Source organism: Falco biarmicus, chromosome 4 (genome assembly GCF_023638135.1).
Source record: "Falco biarmicus isolate bFalBia1 chromosome 4, bFalBia1.pri, whole genome shotgun sequence".
Taxonomy (NCBI): domain Eukaryota; kingdom Metazoa; phylum Chordata; class Aves; order Falconiformes; family Falconidae; genus Falco; species Falco biarmicus.
The window spans coordinates 108,304,293-108,327,206 of record NC_079291.1 but is presented as its reverse complement, the minus strand read 5'-3'; the positions used below and the strand labels follow the sequence as shown (position 1 = coordinate 108,327,206).

At 54.7% G+C, this 22,914-nt stretch overlaps 2 protein-coding genes and 1 long non-coding RNA gene across 5 annotated transcripts in view; 2 read left to right on the top strand and 1 right to left on the bottom strand.

Annotated features, from left to right (window-relative positions):
• The first annotated feature begins 850 nt into the window (after positions 1-850).
• LOC130148852 (uncharacterized) lies at positions 851-13,359 on the top strand. Of its 2 annotated transcripts, none has more exons than XM_056337941.1 (5): positions 851-1,356; positions 9,462-9,533; positions 9,986-10,048; positions 10,481-10,655; positions 11,022-13,359. In XM_056337941.1, the coding sequence occupies exons 1-5, from the start codon at positions 1,290-1,292 to the stop codon at positions 11,413-11,415; spliced, it is 771 nt and encodes a 256-aa protein (XP_056193916.1). In that variant the 5' UTR covers positions 851-1,289; the 3' UTR covers positions 11,416-13,359. The 2 variants fall into 2 exon arrangements, with proteins under 2 accessions (XP_056193916.1, XP_056193917.1); XM_056337942.1 differs by having other exon boundaries at positions 852-1,181.
• Positions 6,835-22,114, bottom strand: LOC130148854 (uncharacterized). Its single transcript, XR_008821674.1, has 2 exons — positions 21,897-22,114; positions 6,835-10,631 (listed from the first exon to the last, which is right to left on the bottom strand). It is a non-coding gene; the product is annotated as an uncharacterized LOC130148854 (long non-coding RNA).
• The window catches only part of LOC130148851 (uncharacterized), a 29,396-nt gene continuing 24,265 nt past the window's right edge, over positions 17,784-22,914 (top strand). The window contains exons 1-3 of one of the 2 annotated variants that reach the window (XM_056337939.1): positions 17,784-19,682; positions 20,067-20,292; positions 21,447-21,509. In XM_056337939.1, the coding sequence (XP_056193914.1) occupies positions 20,202-20,292; positions 21,447-21,509 (154 nt within the window). In that variant the 5' untranslated portion in view covers positions 17,784-19,682; positions 20,067-20,201. Of the gene's footprint in view, positions 20,293-21,446; positions 21,510-22,914 lie in introns of both variants that reach the window. The other variant, XM_056337937.1, reaches the window with a different exon arrangement.

Here is a 22,914-nt window from a genome sequence, read left to right as displayed (position 1 = left end):
AGCGGAAGTGACGTACCCAGGCGCTGACGGCATCCGCGGCCTATCCCCGGCGGGCGGCGGGGCCAACCCACCACTCACGAGCGCCCGGAGGCGGCACTTCCAGGCCTTCAAGTTAGTCTGGAGGAGAGAGGGGGAGGAAAAAGCGGGGGGGGGCGGGGGGAGGGGAGGTAAGGCCTCAATGAGAAAAATAACAATAAATGGAGACCCCAGCAGCGCCGGGCGGCAAGGAGGCCACATGCGCCAGCGGCGACTGCGGCCCTGCCTCCCACCAGGGCAGGCGGCCGCCGCCGCCGCCCGGGCGGCTACCCGCGCCGAGGATAGCCCCCAGCCCACGGGGCGGCGGCGGCGAGCGGAGGGGCCGGACTTAGGCCCCACGCCCGCCCGCGGCGAGGGGAGGGCCGGACCCATCCGTCCCACCCGCCGCGCCGCCCTACCCGTGCCCCAAGCCCTGCGTCCGGGCCCCACCAGCGGTTCCCCACACGCTACCCTAGGCTTGCCGCTCGCCAGGTGGGCGATGGCGGCGCTCCGCGGGGTCCGTGCCCGCCACCGCCGCCCTGTTACCTGCCGCAGGGTGACCCGGAGCCGCGCCGAGACCCGGATGGAGTCGCGGCCGCTCCTGCCGCCTATCGCCGCGCGGCACCACGGGAAAGCGCAACGCGCCCCGCGCCGCCCGCTCCATTGGCAGATGGGCGCCAAGCCCCGCCCCCTGGAGCCTCCGGGCGGAGGGGCAAGTCGTCCATCATTCCCTGCCTCTTACGCCCATTGGCTTTGGGCCGTGCGGCACCGCCCCCGTCTGGCCCTCTCTCTTCTCACTGGATAGTGGGCAAGCGAGCCTCGCCCCCCTCCGCCATTTATTTCAGGCGTTTGCGTAGGCAGCCCTAAAATGGCGCCCCCGGTGGCAGCGGCCTTGCTGCTGGTGTAGCTGATGGAGTTGAGCAGGGCGCGGGCCCTCCCGTCCCCCGCTGTACTCTGCCTTGGGGGCGCCTTTCAGCGCCGGCATAGCAGCTGTCAGAAGGCCCGCGGCCTCGTTCCTTCCCCTCAGGAAGGAGACTGCTCGCGCCGGGTGGCCTCGTGTTGCTAGCTCGACGTGTGTGTTCTCCAGCCTGCGGTCACTCTGGTGTTAGCACTCTTAGAGCCAGCGGTGGCTTGGGTTTCCAGGACAGCCGCTAGCCCTGGTTCTGGTGAGCACCCTTACCGGGCTTGGACTTTGGATCCCCTTTGGCTATTGCCATGTTGTTTCTTCATAAGCTGCTTAGGTTGGAAATCAGTTCAGAGGTTTGAGATTGGCGATGATGACTACATCTTTCCACACAGTGACCATCCAGACTCGCACGGTGCCAAGTAGTACCCCACCAGGTAAATCACGAACACCAGTTGCAGCCAGAATAGGTTAACCAGCGTGGGCGACTGCAGCGTCTTTAGCAAGCTTTCGTGAGGGGATGAGGAGTGAACTTTTCAGGCAAATGCAGTGTTATGTACGTGAAGTTTCTGTGCAGTGTTCTTGTTCGCTTCTCTGCATTGCAAGAGTGGGTTTTCTTGGCACTGACAGCTTTTGTTCTCACATACTTCTGTAATCTACTTAAGGAGATGGTTGAACGAGCAACATGATGAGTTTTAATGACTTTGCTGATGGCATTCTCTGATAAGTGATAGTCTTGTGTAATTGGGCAGTAACCACTGAGGCGCCTTCTCTTCCTTCATCTTTATGTGCAATACCAGTGGCTCTTGGAAGTTGAGTTTGTACTGTTCGTTGCTGGACAGAAGTCTCTTTTCTACTAGTCACCCTTTCCTGTTTGGAAGGTACCGGCTTTTGCAGTTGGGTGAAAGAAGTCTCCAGCTTGCTGTTACGTCCTATTGTGAATTCTGTGTTTTGGCAAAGCTTGTGTCTCTGCCTCTGCATTTGGATTTTACCCTGTTCTACTTCAGAAGCAATCTGACTTGGAATTGTTGTGTTAGTGTGTTGTTACTTGATCAAAATACCTTTTCTGCTTATATATCTGATTGATTTTTTTTTTTTCATGTTTTGGGGACACACAGTGGCTATAAGGCACATCAAGGTATTTCAGAGGAGGGGTGTCCTTCAGGTTTTTAGGGTATCTGCAATATTAGAGTCATCAGGACTACTACAAGCTCAGGGAGGGAAACGTGTGTTTAAAAACAAACTTCAAACAGATCTGTTTTCGGTCTCAGTTCCCACAAGATCGTTGGGATAGAGATACCTTAAAATGTGTGAATGCACAGAGGTTTCTTTTTAAGTAAGCTTTTTTGTGTTCTGAGGAATTTTAGAAGTAAGGCAACTTTTGTGACTTCGTAATGATTTTGTAAAAATTGGAGTGTGAATGATTCAGCTCTTATGTGGTGCTGTCTTCACAAATGATGCTTTTTGTCACAAATGCAAGAAGGGAATATGGAGCTTTGTTTTTGGTGATCAGAGCAATGAACAGATTAAAACAGTGACCTGATAGCTGTTTGGATAATGCAGATGTTTTGCAGGTCAAACAAATTAAATCATGATGCCTCAACAGCTAAAAGGTGAAACCAAATGCAATTTTCATTCTTGTGAAGGTGAAACTTTGTCAAATACATTTGGCCAGCTGCTAAATTAGTTTACACTTGAAAGTCAAGATTAAAATTTGACTCATTTTCTGACAAATCGGTTGGACTCGACGATGTTAAATGTCCCTTCCAATCTGATCGCTTCTATGAATACAGAAGTTACAGCCTGTGTTAGCGTGAGAAACTTTTTTTCGGGTGTCCAGCAGTACAACTACCACATGCTTTGGTAGCTCCTGCGCTTCCTCTGTAGGTCACAAGATGGGGTAGGAATACCCAGAAGGATGACTGTCCAAGTACATCTAGCAGTGAAATACCATCTTACTGTTGTTTTTGTTGCTTAGGCACTGTAATACTTCTTGCTAGCACAAAGACAGTACTGTCTGTCTACTTCTACTACGGGATAGCGGTAGTAATAATAAATATTAAGTAGTGGTTATTAAGTGTTATTTTTCAGGACTTGTATTAGGAAAGGTTGTAAGAGGCATATGTAAATTCAAGTATGCATTATTAGTAATTTACTGGTTGTGCTTGCTATAGTGGATATTTCTGGAGGGCCGGATTTGCCAGAGGAGCGTACTGCTGTAATAAGTCCCAGCTATCAGGTAAGTGAGGAGGCATACAGAAGCATTTTTCAGAAATGAAGGACACATTTATTTTCAAAGCAGGAAATACTGAATGATGGTGTTCTTTTGGGCTTGCACTTTGCCTGATGCATGCTGATTCATTGATGGCCTTTGCTTATTATACCCGTAATTGGGAAGTGACATTGGTTTTCACTTAGAGAAGTAAACGGTTGCACAGGGTATCCAGTCAGGCACCAGATAGTTGTTGACGTGACAAATTTTTCTTCAGAAAGTGAATTGTTGTATCAGTTTTTGCTGATCTTAAGTCTTGTATTCTAACAAGAAATGTCAGCCCATCTATTTTACTGGAACACATGTAGTTGTAGATTAGCAGGCCATTTTCAGTAGCACTGATTATTTTAAAAGGAGATCATGGTACACTGAAACCGTATGTCCTGAAATAGTATCCGGAAGAGTCTTGCAAAATAGTTCCAAATAGCTCACCTTGCTCTCATATTTCTTTAGGGCAGATGGGAATTGGAGATTCTGAATCTTCTTCCTCATCTGAGAGCAGATCACAGTATAAAAAAAAAATGTTGAAAAGAAACAGGGTGGGCAAATGCAGTTGGTATCAGTGCAGAAGAAAATAGTTCAGATGTATAAACCACTTATTATGATAAATCTATCAACTTAAGTTCTTTGAAAAAGGGGTAATGTAGAAAGCATGAGTTCTGACCTGAACTGGTGTATGTGGTAAATAGGCAGTACACTGGCTGCTGTGGATTTCCTCATACCCATACTTGAGCTTTGGTTGCACCAAGTGTAAAAGATCAGAAATGACCGTGAAGTTATTCTGAGCATTTGACTTGCTGAGCATTGCTTGACTACAGCAGCAAGTGATTATAAGCTGTAATGTTACAAGCCATGTGTCATAACACAACGTTCATTACAAACAGCAGCTGAACAGTATCTTAAGGCAGCACCTTGGCAAGATCTAAGTGATAAGCAAGAGGTAAAGGTGATAAAATTTGTGGTTGGTCCCAGTTCTGTTCATTTGGCCTAACAGTGAAAATACCAGTACTTGTGCCTTTAAAAATTATACAAAATTAGAAGATAGTCAAAACAGTTAAAGATGAAAAAAGTGTGAGAAGACTTGGCAACATTGGGACTGGAGGAAGTGTCTCAGCCTGGTGAATATGGAAGCTCATGGTCACATAGCGCTGGGACTGGTAAAACAGAAATTCCTGTTTTCTGTTTGCTTCTGCATTTTCCATTCTCTAGTAATGTACAAATAACATAATGTACAAATGAAGCTTTTCTCACAATTAGGGCATTCATATTCCTCCGCCATTTCAATGTGAATCCTGTAATGCAAAAAAAAAAAAAGAACTTATGTTGTACCCTCTTTTCACAGAGACTTCTAATAGAAAATCATCATGAAGTCTATGGGGAACTTAAGCTTCTTGCACTTATTTCAGTTAAGATGACTTGAAGGTGGTCAGTGGGCTCAAAAGGAATGAGGGGAAGAAGGATGGACACATACACACATACCTTTGTAACCAGGCTAAAAGGATCAAATGGAGTTTGGTATGAGCACTGTCTCCCGTTTATTGCATTAAGCATGTGCAGCAAGACAAGTTGAGAACAGATTTGATGGTGGCCCCTCCAGGACCCTGCTGAACAGGAATGACCCTTGGGCCCCCTGAACTTGGCCTGCGCTGCCCTGCAGCAGAGGAGCCATACCAGCACCCTCCAGGACCCTGCCGAACAGAAACAGCCCCTGCACCCCCTGAACACGGCCTGTGCTGCCCTTCAGCAGAGGAGCCAGACCAGTGCCCTCCAGTACCCGCTGAATGGGAATGGCTCTCATGCTCCCTGAGCCCATCCCCAGCCGCCCTGCTGTAGAGGAGCCAGACCAGAAACTTCTAGTACTCCCCAAACGGTAATGGCTCCTGCACCCCCCCACCCCACCCCCGAACATGGCCTGCACTGCCATTCAGCAGAGGAGCCAGATCAGCACCCTTCACCCCCCTGCTGAAGTTCCACAAAGCTGCCAAACTTGGCCCACGCTGCCCTGCAGGAGAGAAGCCCACCAGCACCCACCAGCCATGCACCGAATAGGAACAGCTGCCATGTTCCCTGAGCATGGCCCCTGCTGGTCTTCAGCAGAGAAGCCAGATCAGCGCATTTCAGCCCCTCATTGAAAGGAAATGGCCCACGCGCTCTCTGAGCCTGTCTCTGGCTGCCCTGCAGCAAAGGAGCCAGACCAGCACCCTCCAGGACCCTGCCAAAAAGGAATGAAACCCACGTTCCCAGAGCCGGACTCCAGCTGCCCTACAGCAGAATAGCCAGACCAGCACGCTCCAGCCCGAGACTTAACAGCAAAACTCCCTGCACCTCCCAAGCCCATTTCTGGCCCCCAGGCAGCAGAGGAAACAGCCCAGGACTCTCCAGCACCCGACCAAAAAGCAACGGCCCTCACACCACCCCAAGTCCTTGCCCAGCTGCCCTGCAGCGCAGGAGACAGTCCAGCAGCCTTAAGCCCCAGGACCAAACACACCTGCTTAGCAGAGCGTCCACCAGCCCCACAGGCCCCCAAGCCGTCCAAGACCGCTGCTCCAGCCGCACAGCAGGGGCTGAAGGCAGCCACACCAGGGTAGGAGCTGGGGTGCACTGAGTAGAGCCCCAACCGACAGCTTCGGGGCTCAGCCGCTGCCCGCCAAAGACAGTGTGACACAGGGCTGTCACACAAGTGTCCAGGGGGTACCAACAGCAAACCAAGCGAGGCACCAGCACCGGCTGGGCTCCACGCCTGGGCGCAGCCGTGGATGCCCACTGTGTCGGCAGGCAGGAGCTGGGCACGGGCGCGTGGGGAAAGCCCCAATGGCGGCACTACGCGCTCTGCTCCACAGCTCATCCCTGACTGCCAGCCTGCTGCAAACAGGTCATTAGCCTGAGGGGCAGGTCCTGCCCCTTTCTCCTACAACGCAAGGCACCCTCTGATGCCATCCGGGCTGCTCCTGAAGTGATTAAAGAGCTGGGAGAGCGGGAAGCGTGGTCAGGTCTCCTTCTCAATACAGTTCTCCTGCGTCGCCTGCAGAGAAGCCTCATGGCAAGTGGTGACTAGCGGTAGATGACAGAGCCCTGAGCACCGCCGCTGAACAGCGCCCTGTGGCTGCTCCCGGTCCGAGTGGTAGAGTCCCTTGTGTCAACGAAGAAGCCCTGCCAGGAGTGGTGACAGTAGCTGGGAAGGATAGGTGGTGTTGGCTCCCCGTGTCGGGGACAGATAGGGAGAGGTCTCCTTTCACCAGGCGGGGACTGCCGTTTACATGGACTGCCTGACCACAGTGTTTTGAACATTGTCCTGCCATTGCTCCTGCTCCACCAGCTGCAGAGCTGGAAGCATCCACATTAGCGCAGAGGTCGCTGTGATGCAGTTACTGTGTCTTCCAGTCCAGGACAGCCCGAGCCGGGGAGTTTTGATGTTATGCCCAGAGCGAGATAAAGAAGCAAATGAGGTCAAATGCTGCCAATCAAGGAAGTTTATAGGATCAAAGTGTTGACAAGCAAATAGCGATAGTAAAGGGAAGGAAGGCTAGAAGAGGAGGAAACCTAGCAAGCAGTCGGGACAGAGTCGCAAGAGATAGTCACCACCATGGATCCAGCAGCGTCCTGTTGGTCTGTAGTTTCCCTGTCCGTCGGTGATGGTTTCAGCTGGGATAGACTTAATTTTCTTCTTAGTAGTTAGTACACCGCGGTGGTTTGGCTCTGATGTGAGAACAATGTTGATAGCACACTGATGTTTTTAGTTGTTGCTGCGTGATGTTTATACTAAGTCAAGGACTTTTTGGTTTCTTGGGCCCTGCCAGTGAGAGGGCTGAGGGGACACAGCCAGGACAACTGACCCAAGCTGGCCAAAGAGGTATTCCATACCATACGACATCATGCTGAGTATATAAACTGGGGAAAGAAGAAGGAAGGAGGGGACATTTGGCATTATGGTGTTTGTCTTCCCAAGTAACTGTTATGCGTGATGGAGCCCTGATTTCCTGGGAATGGTCAAACACCTGCCTGCCCATGGGAAGTAGTGAATGAATTCCTTGCTTTGTTTTGTTTGCGTGCAGAGCTTTTGCTTTACCTATTAAATTGTTCTTATCTCAACCCCTGAGTTTTACATTCCTTTCTGATTCTTCTCCCCATCCCTCTTGGTGAGGGGGAGTGAGCAAGCGGCGGTGTGGCACTTGTTTCCAACCAGTGTTAAACCACGGCATGGTCTCTTGATGGTGCCCATTACTGTTTGATTGCACAGTCTTTTATAGGGTATTTGGGGAGCCTCTTTCCCCAGGCAATGGCACGAACGGCACTTCCACACGTGCTCCCTGTCTCGGTACGCTGGTTTTGAGGGGCACACATCACGGCTGCGTGGTCCTTTGCCATGGACTGCGCATGTCTTGGCAGGTTGAGGTGGTCGTTTGCGTCTGGACATGTCCCCCAGAACAACGTGGCTGTTCCTTGACCCCAGCTGATGTCTGGTTTCGGGTGGCTGTTGCTTCTTGTGTCGTTTGCAACTGCCGAGTTCGGTTAAATTGCCAGGTAGCCTGTCACCAAGCTCAGCAGGAACGTCAACAAGCTTTGAGACAGTCAGCTCACAATATAGTCTCCCACATCATGAGGAACGGTGTGAAAGCCAGCGTCGCTGCAGCGCGGCTCAGATCCATCCCTTCCTGCTGTGCAGGCTACAACATCCCCAGACGTGCATCTAAAGCCTCTGGCTGCTGAGTCTCACGGCTAAGGCAGAGTGAAAGACGGGATCATGGAATCTCTGGGGTTGGAAGGGACCTTTACAGGTCACTGAGTCCAATCCCCCTGCAATGAGCAGGGCCATCTTTAACGGGATCACTTTGCTCAGCTGAGCCTGAATGTTTCCAGGGATGGGGCATCCACCACCTCTCTGGGCAACCTGTTACAGTGTTTCGCCACCCTCACCATAAAAAAACACCTGCTGTCCTTGTGTCTAGTCTCAATTTTCCCTCTTCTAGCCTCAAACCATTGCCCCTTCTCCCTAGGGCTGCTGGCCCTGCTCAGATCTCTGTCCCCGTCTCTCTGATAAGCGCACATTAAGTATTGGAAGACCAGAATCAGATCTCCCCAGAGCCTTCTCTTCGCCAGGCTGAACAACCCCACCTCTCTCAGCCTTTTTTCAGAGCAGAGGAGTTCCATCCCTTCGATCTTTTTGGTGGCTTCTTTTGATGCAGCCCAGGACACGGTTGGCTTTCTGGCCTGCGAGCGCACATTGCTGGTTCATGCCCAGCTGTTCATCCACCAGTACCCCCAAGCCCTTCCTGGCAGGGCGGCTCTCAGTCCCTGCCTCCCCCAGCCTGTATTGATACTGGGCATTGCCCTGAGCCTGGTGCAGGACCTTGCACCTGGCCTTCTTGAACCTCATGAGGTTCACATGGGCCGCTTCTCCAGCCTGTCCAGGTCCCTCTGGACAGCAGCCCATTGCTCAGGTGCATAGCTGCACCACTCAGCTTGGTGTCATCTGCAAACTTGCTGAGGGTGCAATCGACCTGTGTGACAGCCCTTGGACGGAGCTGCCCGACGGGGCGTGCTCCCCAGCCTGGGAGGGCAGCTGCCCCGGCTGTGCTCCAGCGGCTCTCCCCCTGAGCACCGTTGCTATGCAGCCTGGGCCGGCCCTGAGGTCACAGTGGGGCTGCGAGGTGACAGTGGGGCTGTGAGGTCACGGAGCTCCACGGCGATGCACCAGCTATAAGTACCCACGCCTCAGCCCCCAGCCGCAACTGCACCACATGCAGCAGCAGCGGTGACAGCAGCACAGGATCATGTGGCTGAAGGGAGCCATGGCCCTCATTCAGCACTGCCTCCTCCTCCTCCTCCTCCTGGAGGCCCTACGTGCCAGGGCTGCCTGGGCTGCACCTTGGCAAGAGCAGGAAGCAGGTAAGCACTCGGCACATTTGCGACCTTTCACGGGCCAGCGGGCTCCTCTCCCCGAGAAGCGTGGATGTGGCTTTTCCCTCGAGCGCTTTGGTGAGGGCTTCCCCTGTGTGTGTGAGAGCTGTGCGGGTAAGAATGCCCCCAGGGGCCATATGTTGGCCCACACGCTCCCTGAGGGGTCTTGTTCATGGCATGGCTTAACGAGCATGTTGGAGAGCTGCCAGGTGCCGGCCAAGAGGTCACCAGGCCCCTCTGCAGCGCTGGCAATCTCCCCGGGATCTGGCTCCCACGCTGCTACCTGAGCCCCTTCCAGTGCCTGCGGTTCACTAAGGCACAAGTGGATGCCAACAGGCAATAGCAACATTTCCCCTCTGTGCTTGCTTCTAGGTGAGATGACTCTCCACAATTATCCAGCTGCCTGGCGGGAACATGGTTTTGAGGACTTGGGGCATCCTGGAAGTAAGCTCTTAATGTCTCTTGCCTTGAAAGAAGAAACAGTGCCAATGTGGCAAGAGCTTATGGCCTGCAATTTCCTGGTCCCCCAGCAGGTCAGGCGTGGCTGTTGCTTGGAGTAGGAACCAGGCGCAGACTCTTCCCCCAGTGCCCACTCTGGCAAGTCACAGCAGCAGCCAAAGCTGAAAGTGTTTTGGGTTCGAGGCATCGGGACCATGTTCCGCAGATATGGGAAATGTGCCAAATGTCCCTCCCGCTCTAGCTGCATCCCCGAGCTTGCTGTGACTGCCGAGAGGCACAGGAGCAGCACAGAGCGGGATCCCTCCCTGAGCCGAGGTCCACAGCGATGCCCTGACTCCCAGACTAGGCAGAGGCTTAGGGGGAACCTCCCCGTCCTCCTGTGTCCTCTGTGCCTGAGACTCGCTGAGGCTTAACCTTCCCCCTCTGCTTTTTGGCAGTGCCGTCAAAGCCTGGAGAAGACCACCAGAGCAAGATAAATCGGGCTTATGAACCGGGCTCAGGTACGGAGCAGTCTTGCTGGGGTCCCCAAGTGGGAGACACATCCTGAAACCTGGGAGGTGCTGCAGGCGGTGCCTGTGCTGGAGAAAAGGCACTAGGGGGAGGGCAAGGCTTCAGTGCCACTTGAGGAGGCCTGAGTCTGTCCCCTGGGGTGTGGGAACTGTCTCACGGGGAGGGAGAGCTGGGGTGGCACTGCCTGCTGCAGGGACGGTTTCTGTCCGTGTCACTCAAAGGCTCAAGCAGCTGCGCCCCCCCTGTGCTCCCCTTCCGGCCTTCTGGGTTTGGTTGGGTGGGACACCCTGCCCCAAAGGGTGGGAACGTGCCTCCAGGCACCAGTACGGGGGGGAAAGAGAGAATGTCCTGGCCGGATCAATCGTGCTGCACGCTTACCAGTGGTGCGCAGGACGGGCTAACGTTCCTGATTGCTCCTGCAGATGATGTCATCGAGAGAACCACAGAGCTTTACAATCCCCCGAGCCCCCCAGCTGTTTCCGGTCCCAGAGACCCTGGAAAGTTGTACACTATAGGTGCAGTAGCGGCTGTTGTTTCTCTGCAAGTTGCCATTGTGTTGGGCTATGTCGTGGTCTGGTGGCGAAGGAAGAAGAAAGCGTGAGTACATTTCCCTCCCTCCTCTTCCTCTGATGGCTGCTCAGAGCCACGAAGCATTTCTAGTCAGGCTGCCGCGGAGTGGCAGCCTGGTGGCTGCCCAAAAGCAAGGGCAGGACGAGAAAGAGCGGGGCAAGAGATTGCCCCAGCCAGGGAGGCGCCCAGTAGCGCTGGCTGGTGGCCACCGAACCTGCCCTGAGGAGTCCCCCTGCTCGGGGCTGCCATGAGGTGCGGGTGTCCACGTCGGCCAAGGCGTGCCAGCGGCTCTGCCCGTGCTGGGGAGCCTTGCCAGCTCTGGGCCGTGCTGTGGGGGACAGTCCGTGCGCCCCCTCTGCAGCTGAGCGCCTCAGCGGCCTCCTCTCTCCACAGGCCCGTCGCTGGAGCTTCAGCTGACCAGCTGGAAAACGGCAGCTGCCCCTCGCGCCCGGACAGCCAGTGCAGCTGCCCCTCGCGCCCGGACAGCCAGTGCAGCTGCCCCTCACGCCCGGACAGCCAGTGCAGCTGCCCCTCGCGCCCGGACAGCCAGTGCAGCTGCCCCTCACGCCCGGACAGCCAGTGCAGCGGCCCCTCGCGCCCGGACAGCCAGTGCAGCTGCCCATGGTGCTCGGACAGCCAGCGCAGCTGCCCCTCACGCCCAGACAGCACGATCAGCTGGCACTCGTATCTGGACAGCCAGTGCAGCTGCCCCTCACGCCCGGACAGCCAGAGCAGCTGCCCCTCGTGCCCGGACAGCTGGACACAACAGGAGCCTCTCCCATCTTGAAGAGCAGAGAACCAGGCCTCCCCACGGCCCCCATGCCATCTGAGCCCATCCCCGGCCAGCTTGCAGCAGAGCAGACAGAGCAGCGCTGTTCAGCCCATGACGGACGAGCACTTCCCCTTGCGCCTCCCAAGCCCATTTCTGGCCCCCAGGCAGCAGAGGAAACAGCCCAGGACTCTCCAGCACCCGACCAAAAAGCAACGGCCCCGACGCCCACCAAGCCCTCACCCAGTTGCCCTGGAGCGCAGGAGACAGTCCAGCAGCCTCCAGCCCCAGGACCAACCACAGTCGCCCTCACACCCCCCGAGCAGATTACCGTCCACCCTGCAGCAGCAAGACTAGGACAGTGTCCAACGGCCCCAGCACCAACCACACAGGCCCCCAAGCCCTCCGAGACCGCTGCTCCAGCCGCACAGCAGGGGCTGAAGGCAGCCACACCAGGGTAGGAGCTGGGGTGCACTGAGTAGAGCCCCAACCGACAGCTTCGGGGCTCAGCCGCTGCCCGCCAAAGACAGTGTGACACAGGGCTGTCACACAAGTGTCCAGGGGGTACCAACAGCAAACCAAGCGAGGCACCAGCACCGGCTGGGCTCCACGCCTGGGCGCAGCCGTGGATGCCCACTGTGTCGGCAGGCAGGAGCTGGGCACGGGCGCGTGGGGAAAGCCCCAATGGCGGCACTACGCGCTCTGCTCCACAGCTCATCCCTGACTGCCAGCCTGCTGCAAACAGGTCATTAGCCTGAGGGGCAGGTCCTGCCCCTTTCTCCTACAACGCAAGGCACCCTCTGATGCCATCCGGGCTGCTCCTGAAGTGATTAAAGAGCTGGGAGAGCGGGAAGCGTGGTCAGGTCTCCTTCTCAATACAGTTCTCCTGCGTCGCCTGCAGAGAAGCCTCATGGCAAGTGGTGACTAGCGGTAGATGACAGAGCCCTGAGCACCGCCGCTGAACAGCGCCCTGCGGCTGCTCCCGGTCCGAGTGGTAGAGTCCCTTGTGTCAACGAAGAAGCCCTGCCAGGAGTGGTGACAGTAGCTGGGAAGGATAGGTGGTGTTGGCTCCCCGTGTCGGGGACAGATAGGGAGAGGTCTCCTTTCACCAGGCGGGGACTGCCGTTTACATGGACCGCCTGACCACAGTGTTTTGAACATTGTCCTGCCATTGCTCCTGCTCCACCAGCTGCAGAGTTGGAAGCATCAACATTAGCGCAGAGGTCGCTGTGATGCAGTTACTGTGTCTTCCAGTCCAGGACAGCCCGAGCCGGGGAGTTTTGATGTTATGCCCAGAGCGAGATAAAGAAGCAAATGAGGTCAAATGCTGCCAATCAAGGAAGTTTATAGGATCAAAGTGTTGACAAGCAAATAGCGATAGTAAAGGGAAGGAAGGCTAGAAGAGGAGGAAACCTAGCAAGCAGTCGGGACAGAGTCGCAAGAGATAGTCACCACCATGGATCCAGCAGCGTCCTGTTGGTCTGTAGTTTCCCTGTCCGTCGGTGATGGTTTCAGCTGGGATAGACTTAATTTTCTTCTTAGTAGTTAGTACACCGCGGTGGTTTGGCTCTGATGTGAGAACAATGTTGATAGCACACTGATGTTTTTAGTTGTTGCTGCGTGATGTTTATACTAAGTCAAGGACTTTTTGGTTTCTTGGGCCCTGCCAGTGAGAGGGCTGAGGGGACACAGCCAGGACAACTGACCCAAGCTGGCCAAAGAGGTATTCCATACCATACGACATCATGCTGAGTATATAAACTGGGGAAAGAAGAAGGAAGGAGGGGACATTTGGCATTATGGTGTTTGTCTTCCCAAGTAACTGTTATGCGTGATGGAGCCCTGATTTCCTGGGAATGGTCAAACACCTGCCTGCCCATGGGAAGTAGTGAATGAATTCCTTGCTTTGTTTTGTTTGCGTGCAGAGCTTTTGCTTTACCTATTAAATTGTTCTTATCTCAACCCCTGAGTTTTACATTCCTTTCTGATTCTTCTCCCCATCCCTCTTGGTGAGGGGGAGTGAGCAAGCGGCAGTGTGGCACTTGTTTCCAACCAGTGTTAAACCACGGCATGGTCTCTTGATGGTGCCCATTACTGTTTGATTGCACAGTCTTTTATAGGGTATTTGGGGAGCCTCTTTCCCCAGGCAATGGCACGAACGGCACTTCCACACGTGCTCCCTGTCTCGGTACGCTGGTTTTGAGGGGCACACATCACGGCTGCGTGGTCCTTTGCCATGGACTGCGCATGTCTTGGCAGGTTGAGGTGGTCGTTTGCGTCTGGACATGTCCCCCAGAACAACGTGGCTGTTCCTTGACCCCAGCTGATGTCTGGTTTCGGGTGGCTGTTGCTTCTTGTGTCGTTTGCAACTGCCGAGTTCGGTTAAATTGCCAGGTAGCCTGTCACCAAGCTCAGCAGGAACGTCAACAAGCTTTGAGACAGTCAGCTCACAATATAGTCTCCCACATCATGAGGAACGGTGTGAAAGCCAGCGTCGCTGCAGCGCGGCTCAGATCCATCCCTTCCTGCTGTGCAGGCTACAACATCCCCAGACGTGCATCTAAAGCCTCTGGCTGCTGAGTCTCACGGCTAAGGCAGAGTGAAAGACGGGATCATGGAATCTCTGGGGTTGGAAGGGACCTTTACAGGTCACTGAGTCCAATCCCCCTGCAATGAGCAGAGCCATCTTTAACGGGATCACTTTGCTCAGCTGAGCCTGAATGTTTCCAGGGATGGTGTCGCGACGGAGTGAAGACACAGTCACTCAATATGAGTGATCAGCAGACTTCATTTATTGTGCCTTACAGTCACCTTTTATGCCTTGTTATAATTAGCTCATACATATTACAAAAGTTAAGCTCATTATTGGTTAGTTGCCTAAATACGAAGCCAGCCCCTAGTTTCTCTTCTGTAGTTTTCTGTTCCCACCTGCAACATGCTTTTCCCGCCGCAGTCTTCCTGTTATTGTGTAACATGAATAGCCAGGGATAGTGTATTTTTGCTTTACTTCAGCTAAGCTGAGAGCGATGTGCATTTTTGTCCAAGCCAGCTGGACTATGTCTATGTGAACTTTTTCAGCTAGCCAGTTATCCACAATTCCCCCGTTTTTTTTTTGGGCGACATAGGCTTGGTTGACTATTTTCAATAACAGCGTTTTAACACAGGAAAATACACAGCTAAACACTATTAAAACTATTACAATAATGATCAAAAATAATAATCCCGTTTGCAATGAGATTGTATCTTTGCTGTCAAAAGTTCAAGTTTTTCACGTGTGGTCCCCTGTACGTGGGATCAGAACAGATGTCGAATAGGTTCCAGAACAGGGTCTATCGCAAGGTGCAGGTGAAGCAGCGTTCTCGCGTCGAGCTCCTCCAGCGTGCTCTACAGCAGGTTTTACCCAACGGCTGGGAACCCAAATAGTGCCTGAATTGGTAGAAATACAGACATAACCACGCCCCACATAAATCACCTCCACAGGACCTACCCATTGTCCTGTTTTTGCATCCTTATACAGTACTTTCATGTGTGGTGGCCTGGGGGGTTCTGAGCCAGCGTGGTGCCTTATTATAGGCGGCTCATTACTGTCCCCAAATACACACAAATGATTAAGCACAAAAAGAGCCTTCTCTACCCTTTCTCTTACATCCTGAATCTCTTTGAACTTTTCTATATAATGTTTTAGCATCCCATTAGCCCGCTCTACGATTGCTTGTCCAGTTGGAGAATGAGGGATTGCAGTAACATGTTTAATATTCCACATTTGCATAAAGCGTTTAAGTAATCCGCTACCATATGCAGGACCGTTATCAGTTTTAATAGTAATAGGCACCCCTAAAACAGCAAAGCAACTAGTTAAATGCTGGCGCACGTCCCGGACCTCTTCCCCGGGCTGTGGTGTGGCCCATAACATTTTGCTATAGGTGTCTATAGTAACATGCACATATTTCAATCGACCAAATGCAGGAACATGAGTAACATCCATCTGCCAAACATCATTAGACTTTAGTCCTCGCAGGTTGACCCCGCAACCGAGCCCTAAGCCTGAGTTATGGTGACTACATATAGGGCAAGCCTTCACAATGGCCCGAGCCTCTTCCATAGAGAGTTTGTAGGCTCGTGCCAATCCCTTCGCATTTTGATGGAAGATCGAATGGGCTTCTCGGGCTCGTTGACAGACGCAAATGACCTTGTTGATACTGCTCTTTAACCAGTTCATGCGCCTGTTCTAGACTTTCCCTTTTTAACGGCCACTGCTCTATCCACACTGGTGCCTCTGTCTTCCATCGGAGTGGGATCGGGAAAGTCCAAGCGATGGCCGCTCCTAGAAAGGGAGGTCTGAAGTGAGGACCATCCCCATTTGGGCCAAGATATCACGGCCTACCAAAGCATTCCCTCAGGCAGTGGAATAATCGAGACACAACAATTTATAACTTTGTCAGCTATAGTCCATCGTAGAAGGGGGGATTTGCGAGCGAGGGTCAATCCTCCTACTCCTGCAACTGTGGCATTGGTCGTACAGGTTGGCCAATGCGCCGGCCATTTGTGTGCACTGATTATAGAGACATCAGCGCCAGTATCCAACAGCGCAGTAATCGAGAGTGTCTGGTCTCCATACTGCACTGTGACCAATCGCCGTGGTCGTTGACGCAAGCCAATAGTCAATAAAGCCGTTTGTCCCGCAGACCCAAAGTTACCTTGTCCTCGAGGTTGTTCTTGCAGTGGTTGGAGGGTGCCTGCAAGATGCGGTAGTGGAATCAGCTGGGCTATCTTGGTCCCTTTAGGTATAAAGAGTGGGGGAAACAGCGTCTGAGCCATAATATGAATTTCTCCGTGAAAGTCCTTATCAATCAGTCCCACCAAAACATTGAGTCCCAACATGGTGGCTGATGAACGCCCGATGAGTAATGCTCCAACAGCTTGTCCGCCTATACAAACTGGGCCTTGTATGCCAGTAGCAAGTTTTGTAGGCTTTGAGTCCAATAGGGTACAATCTACTGTTGTTGCCAGGTCCAAGCCGAGGCTTCCGCTGGTTGCGGGTCGGAGAGGAAAGGATTTTGTGCTGCTGGGCAAGCAGCCGCTTTTTGTGTCAGCACGGGGCGGCTCTTCCTGCTGGGTCGCCCGTTTCCCGATCGACGACAAGCAGCTTCGTTGTGAGTGTCCGAGCGGCAGTTTCGACACCATACGGAGTTGACATTGCAGTCCCATCTCACGTGTCCGGTGACACCACAATGGAAGCACTGTAGATGAGATGGGCTGCGGGCATTTGATCGCCCAGCAAAGGCTTGCAAAGGAGCAAGGGCTGCCAAGACCTGACTTTGGGTAGCCTGCGCCTGCTCTTTTAAAGCACTCCCTAGTTCTTTTATTGCCTCGACTAACATAGCCTGGGGCCCGACTGGCACTTGTGCCATTCTTTCCAAAGCTTCTTCTATGGTCCATGTCCCTGGTAGCGTAGCTAGGATGTTACGTGTGGCTGGGTTACAGTTCTGTATGGCACACTGCTTTAAAATGGAGCCTTTGAGATAGTCTTGCACCCCAGCTGCCTGTATGGCGTTTGCTACCCGATCAATAAATAACCCAAATGGCTCCTCTCTTCCCTGCTTGATTCCCATATAGGAAGGGATTCCCCCGGGCTCCTTTATACGGTCAAGCGCTAGTCTAGCTAGCCTCATCGCTTCCTTTGCCTTATCCGGTCCCATCAGTGCCTGCGCTTCGGTTCTAAAATAGGGTCCTAAACCCATCAGCTCCTGTAGAGTAACCCCATGCAGCGGGTCCCCTGGCTGTCTAACCACTGCTACCGATTCCTGACAAGCAGCCTGCCAATGAGCGTTAAACAGCAGCTGCTGATGTTGGCTCAAGATTAACTTCATTATACTGCGTATGTCACTCGGGAGTAAGATATTAGTTCCCCAAATATAATCTAACATTTGCCTGGTGGGTTCCCCTTTCAAACCTGACTCACTCACCGTAGCCCGTAGCTGAGTTAATAATTTCCAATCTAAGTTAGTGAGAGAAACCGTGATATTCCCCTGCGCATCTGGCTGTGAATACGTGACCGGGAAAGCCTCATGCACGATTCCTGCAGCAAAATCACGTTCACCCTCAAGCATAGCGCTTTCTGCTATCTGCTTCCAGACCTTTTGCCTATTTTGGGCAACCTGAAGACATTCTGCAAAAGGATTCGTACATTCCCTACTCTCTACTGGGTTTTTATGGTCTATGTCCCTGCTTATGTCATCATTCCCCGACGGAGGGGCTGAGGGATTCAAAGAGGGCGGTGATGGGAAGGGCGACTGGTCCCACCTTCCCACAGTCCCCTGCTGAACCGTCAGCGTACGCACCGAGGGAGGCAACAGGCAATCAGGGGGGGGAAGCCGATTCCCCCTGCCGTGCGGCTACTGCAGTCCCGCTTGCAACTCCCAGTCGCTCAGAGGCAGCAACAGCCGCTCTCTGTTCGGCTCGATGTTACAAAAGGGCATTAGTGACAGCTTGCCACGGTTTCATCAGTTTTTTGGCTGTTTCATTGTTGGCTATTACTTCGGCAAACAGCGTGTCCCCATAATTACGCCACTCTGCATGCTCGAAAACCATATCCGGATTCCCAAAATGACCCTTCGCTACCCCATACGCTAATAACCCTGGTAATTCCTTTTTACAATCTATGACCCGAATGCTCCGCTTTTCTAAAAAGTATTTGAGCAAATCATACGTTGCTTGTCTCTCCATGCCGTGGTCAGCGCTGTTGCAGCCTTTGCGAGACTTCGGCGACGCGTGGCCGGCGGGACCCTCTGTAGGTGCTCCCGGGCGCGGGAACTGTGCCCTTCCACCTCCTGCGCTGCTTTCAGGACCGGTACCCGAATCTCCGTCGAACCGTGGCTCGCAGGTTCAGCCCTCTCTAGGGTCCCTGTTCGGGCGCCATTTCTCACGACGGAGGGAAGACACAGTCACTCAATATGAGTGATCAGCAGACTTCATTTATTGTGCCTTACAGTCACCTTTTATGCCTTGTTATAATTAGTTCATACATATTACAAAAGTTAAGCTCATTATTGGTTAGTTGCCTAAATACCAAGCCCACCCCTAGTTTCGCTTCTGTAGTTTTCTGTTCCCACCTGCAACATTCTTTTCCCACCGCAATCTTCCTGTTACTGTGTAACAAGAACAGCCAAGGACAGCGTATTTTTGCTTTACTTCAGCTAAGCTGAGAGCGATGTGCATTTTTGTCCAGCCAGCTGGACTACGTCTGTGTGAACTTTTCCAGCTAGCCAGTTATCCACAGGATGGGGCATCCATCACCTCTCTGGGCAACCTGTTACAGTGTTTCGCCACCCTCACCATAAAAAAACACCTGCTGTCCTTGTGTCTAGTCTCAATTTTCCCTCTTCTAGCCTCAAACCATTGCCCCTTCTCCCTAGGGCTGCAGGCCCTGCTCAGATCTCTGTCCCCGTCCCTCTGATAAGCGCCCATTAAGTACTGGAAGACCAGAATCGGGTCTCCCCAGAGCCTTCTCTTCGCCAGGCTGAACAACCCCACCTCTCTCAGCCTTTTTTCAGAGCAGAGGAGTTCCATCCCTTCGATCTTTTTGGTGGCTTCTTTTGATGCAGCCCAGGACACGGTTGGCTTTCTGGCCTGCGAGCGCACATTGCTGGTTCATGCCCAGCTGTTCATCCACCAGTACCCCCAAGCCCTTCCTGGCAGGGCGGCTCTCAGTGGTACCGGGCGTTGCCCTGACCCTGGTGCAGGACCTTGCACCTGGCCTTCTTGAGCCTCATGAGGTTCACATGGGCCGCTTCTCCAGCCTGTCCAGGTCCCTCTGGACAGCAGCCCATCGCTCAGGCGCATCAGCTGCACCACTCAGCTTGGTGTCATCTGCAAACTTGCTGAGGGTGCAATCGACCTGTGTGACAGCCCTTGGACGGAGCTGCCCGACAGGGCGTGCTCCCCAGCCTGGGAGGGCAGCTGCCCCGGCTGTGCTCCAGCGGCTCTCCCCCTGAGCACCGTTGCCATGCAGCCTGGGCCGGCCCTGAGGTCACAGTGGGGCTGCGAGGTGACAGTGGGGCTGTGAGGTCACGGAGCTCCACGGCGATGCACCAGCTATAAGTACCCACGCCTCAGCCCCCAGCCGCAACTGCACCACATGCAGCAGCAGCGGTGACAGCAGCACAGGATCATGTGGCTGAAGGGAGCCATGGCCCTCATTCAGCACTGCCTCCTCCTCCTCCTCCTCCTGGAGGCCCTACGTGCCAGGGCTGCCTGGGCTGCACCTTGGCAAGAGCAGGAAGCAGGTAAGCACTCGGCACATTTGTGACCTTTCACGGGCCAGTGGGCTCCTCTGCCCGAGAAGCGTGGATGTGGCTTTTCCCTCGAGCGCTTTGGTGAGGGCTTCCCCTGTGTGTGTGAGAGCTGTGCGGGTAAGAATGCCCCCAGGGGCCCTATGTTGGCCCATGTGCTCCGCAAGGGGTCTTGTTCATGGCATGGCTTGAAGAGCGTGTTGGAGAGCTGCCAGGTGCCGGCCAAGAGGTCACCAGGCCCCTCTGCAGCGCTGGCAATCTCCCCGGGGTCTGGCTCCCACGCTGCTACCTGAGCCCCTTCCAGTGCCTGCGGTTCACTAAGGCACAAGCGGATCCCAACAGGCAATGGCAACATTTCCCCTCTGTGCTTGCTTCTAGGTGAGATGACTCTCCACAATTATCCAGCTGCCTGGCGGGAACATGGTTTTGAGGACTTGGGGCATCCTGGAAGTAAGCTCTTAATGTCTCTTGCCTTGAAAGAAGAAACAGTGTCAATGTGGCAAGAGCTTACTCATGTGCAATTCTCTTGCAGAGCCTCCCAAGGGTTACACCATCCCGAATTCGTGGCCTGTTCCTGACCTCGAGCCTGAGAGCCATCCCACGGGTAAATCAGTGGGAGGAAGCTGCATCTACCCTCTAGGCTTCTTTCCGCCTGAAGAGCAAGTTGCTCCGTCCGTGGCCCATGCGCAGACATGGAGGAGAGCAGAGAGGGAACGGGCCGGGCTCAGAGATGCGCCCTGTGGAGCTTTGCCTTGCAAAGCTGTCTGCTGGCCCCTGCGAGTCATCTGAGTTCTTAAGGCAAATGTTGGAGGAACAGGAGAGAGGACACAGTGGGCACATTTCACTCTGCCTTCGCTGTGAAATTTGGCAGCTGAGCCACAGAGATGGTGCAGAGCCTCTGCTGCCAGTTGTGCTTCAAGCGGAGGGCCAGGGGCGGCTGCTGCCCCAGTTTTGCCGTTACGGCTCGGAGCTGGTTTGTGCAGGCGTCTGCTGGCAGGCAGATTTGAGGGCCTGGCGAGCGCTGAACTTGTGTTCAGCTCACGGGCAGCACTGCTTGCCCACTGGCCCAGTTCCAGGCAGGAGCGAGGTGCCAGGCGACGCCGGCTGCCCTTTCCTGATGCTGGAGGTCGGTGGGGATGCTGGTTCGGCAGGCTTCTTGGGCTGTGCTGCATCTCCCGTCTGCCGACCGATAGCTGGGATGGGGCAACCGTGACCGTTGCTGGTGCTTACAGGGAAGGGCGGAGGAGCCCTTCTCGAAAGGGCTGTTTCCCTGGCCGGACTGGCTGCAGCTTCTTCCCGTCCTCTTTGAAGGAAGGCATTTTGCATCGCTTTACATGTCGCCAAAAGTGCAACGCAAACCAAAAGATGGCCTGCAATTTCCTGGTCCCCCAGCAGGTCAGGCGTGGCTGTTGCGTGGAGTAGGAACCAGGCGCAGACTCTTCCCCCAGTGCCCACTCTGGCAAGTCACAGCAGCAGCCAAAGCTGAAAGTGTTTTGGGTTCGAGGCATCGGGACCATGTTCCGCAGATATGGGAAATGTGCCAAATGTCCCTCCCGCTCTAGCTGCATCCCCGAGCTTGCTGTGACTGCCGAGAGGCACAGGAGCAGCACAGAGCGGGATCCCTCCCTGAGCCGAGGTCCACAGCGATGCCCTGACTCCCAGACTAGGCAGAGGCTTAGGGGGAACCTCCCCGTCCTCCTGTGTCCTCTGTGCCTGAGACTCGCTGAGGCTTAACCTTCCCCCTCTGCTTTTTGGCAGTGCCGTCAAAGCCTGGAGAAGACCACCAGAGCAAGATAAATCGGGCTTATGAACCGGGCTCAGGTACGGAGCAGTCTTGCTGGGGTCCCCAAGTGGGAGACACATCCTGAAACCTGGGAGGTGCTGCAGGCGGTGCCTGTGCTGGAGAAAAGGCACTAGGGGGAGGGCAAGGCTTCAGTGCCACTTGAGGAGGCCTGAGTCTGTCCCCTGGGGTGTGGGAACTGTCTCACGGGGAGGGAGAATGGGGTGGCACTGCCTGCTGCAGGGACGGTTTCTGTCCGTGTCACTCAAAGGCTCAAGCAGCTGCGCCCCCCCTGTGCTCCCCTTCTGGCCTTCTGGGTTTGGTTGGGTGGGACACCCTGCCCCAAAGGGTGGGAACGTGCCTCCAGGCACCAGTACGGGGGGGAAAGAGAGAATGTCCTGGCCGGATCAATCGTGCTGCACGCTTACCAGTGGTGCGCAGGACGGGCTAACGTTCCTGATTGCTCCTGCAGATGATGTCATCAAGAGAACCACAGAGCTTTACAATCCCCCGAGCCCCTCAGCTGTTTCCGGTCCCAGAGACCCTGGAAAGTTGTACACTATAGGTGCAGTAGCGGCTGTTCTTTCTCTGCAAGTTGCCATTGTGTTGGGCTGTGTCGTGGTCTGGTGGCGAAGGAAGAAGAAAGCGTGAGTACATTTCCCTCCCTCCTCTTCCTCTGACGGCTGCTCAGAGCCACGAAGCATTTCTAGTCAGGCTGCCGCGGAGTGGCAGCCTGGTGGCTGCCCAAAAGCAAGGGCAGGACGAGAAAGAGCGGGGCAAGAGATTGCCCCAGCCAGGGAGGCGCCCAGTAGCGCTGGCTGGTGGCCACCGAACCTGCCCTGAGGAGTCCCCCTGCTCGGGGCTGCCATGAGGTGCGGGTGTCCACGTCGGCCAAGGCGTGCCAGCGGCTCTGCCCGTGCTGGGGAGCCTTGCCAGCTCTGGGCCGTGCTGTGGGGGACAGTCCGTGTGCCCCCTCTGCAGCTGAGCGCCTCAGCGGCCTCCTCTCTCCACAGGCCCGTCGCTGGAGCTTCAGCTGACCAGCTGGAAAACGGCAGCTGCCCCTCACGCCCGGACAGCCAGTGCAGCTGCCCCTCACGCCCGGACAGCCAGTGCAGCTGCCCCTCACGCCCAGACAGCCAGTGCAGCTGCCCCTCGCGCCCGGACAGCCAGTGCAGCTGCCCTTCGCACCCGGACAGCCAGTGCAGCTGCCCCTCGCGCCCGGGCAGCCAGTGCAGCTGCCCCTCGCGCCCAGACAGCCAGTGCAGCTGCCCCTCTCGCCCGGACAGCCAGTGCAGCGGCCCCTCATGCCCGGACAGACAGACCAGCTGCCCCTCACGCCCGGGCAGCCAGTGCAGCTGCCCCTCGCGCCCAGACAGCCAGAGTAGCTCCTCCTCCTGCCCGGACAGCTGGACACAACAGGAGCCTCTCCCATCTGGAAGAGCAGAG

Coding starts and splice junctions, on each gene's coding strand:
- LOC130148852 (XM_056337941.1), top strand. CDS start 1,290: ATGATGACTACATCTTTCCACACAGTGACCATCCAGACTCGCACGGTG. Junction 1,357..9,461: donor GCCAAGTAGTACCCCACCAG/GTAAATCACGAA, acceptor GCTTGCTTCTAG/GTGAGATGACTCTCCACAAT. Junction 10,049..10,480: donor GGCTTATGAACCGGGCTCAG/GTACGGAGCAGT, acceptor TTGCTCCTGCAG/ATGATGTCATCGAGAGAACC.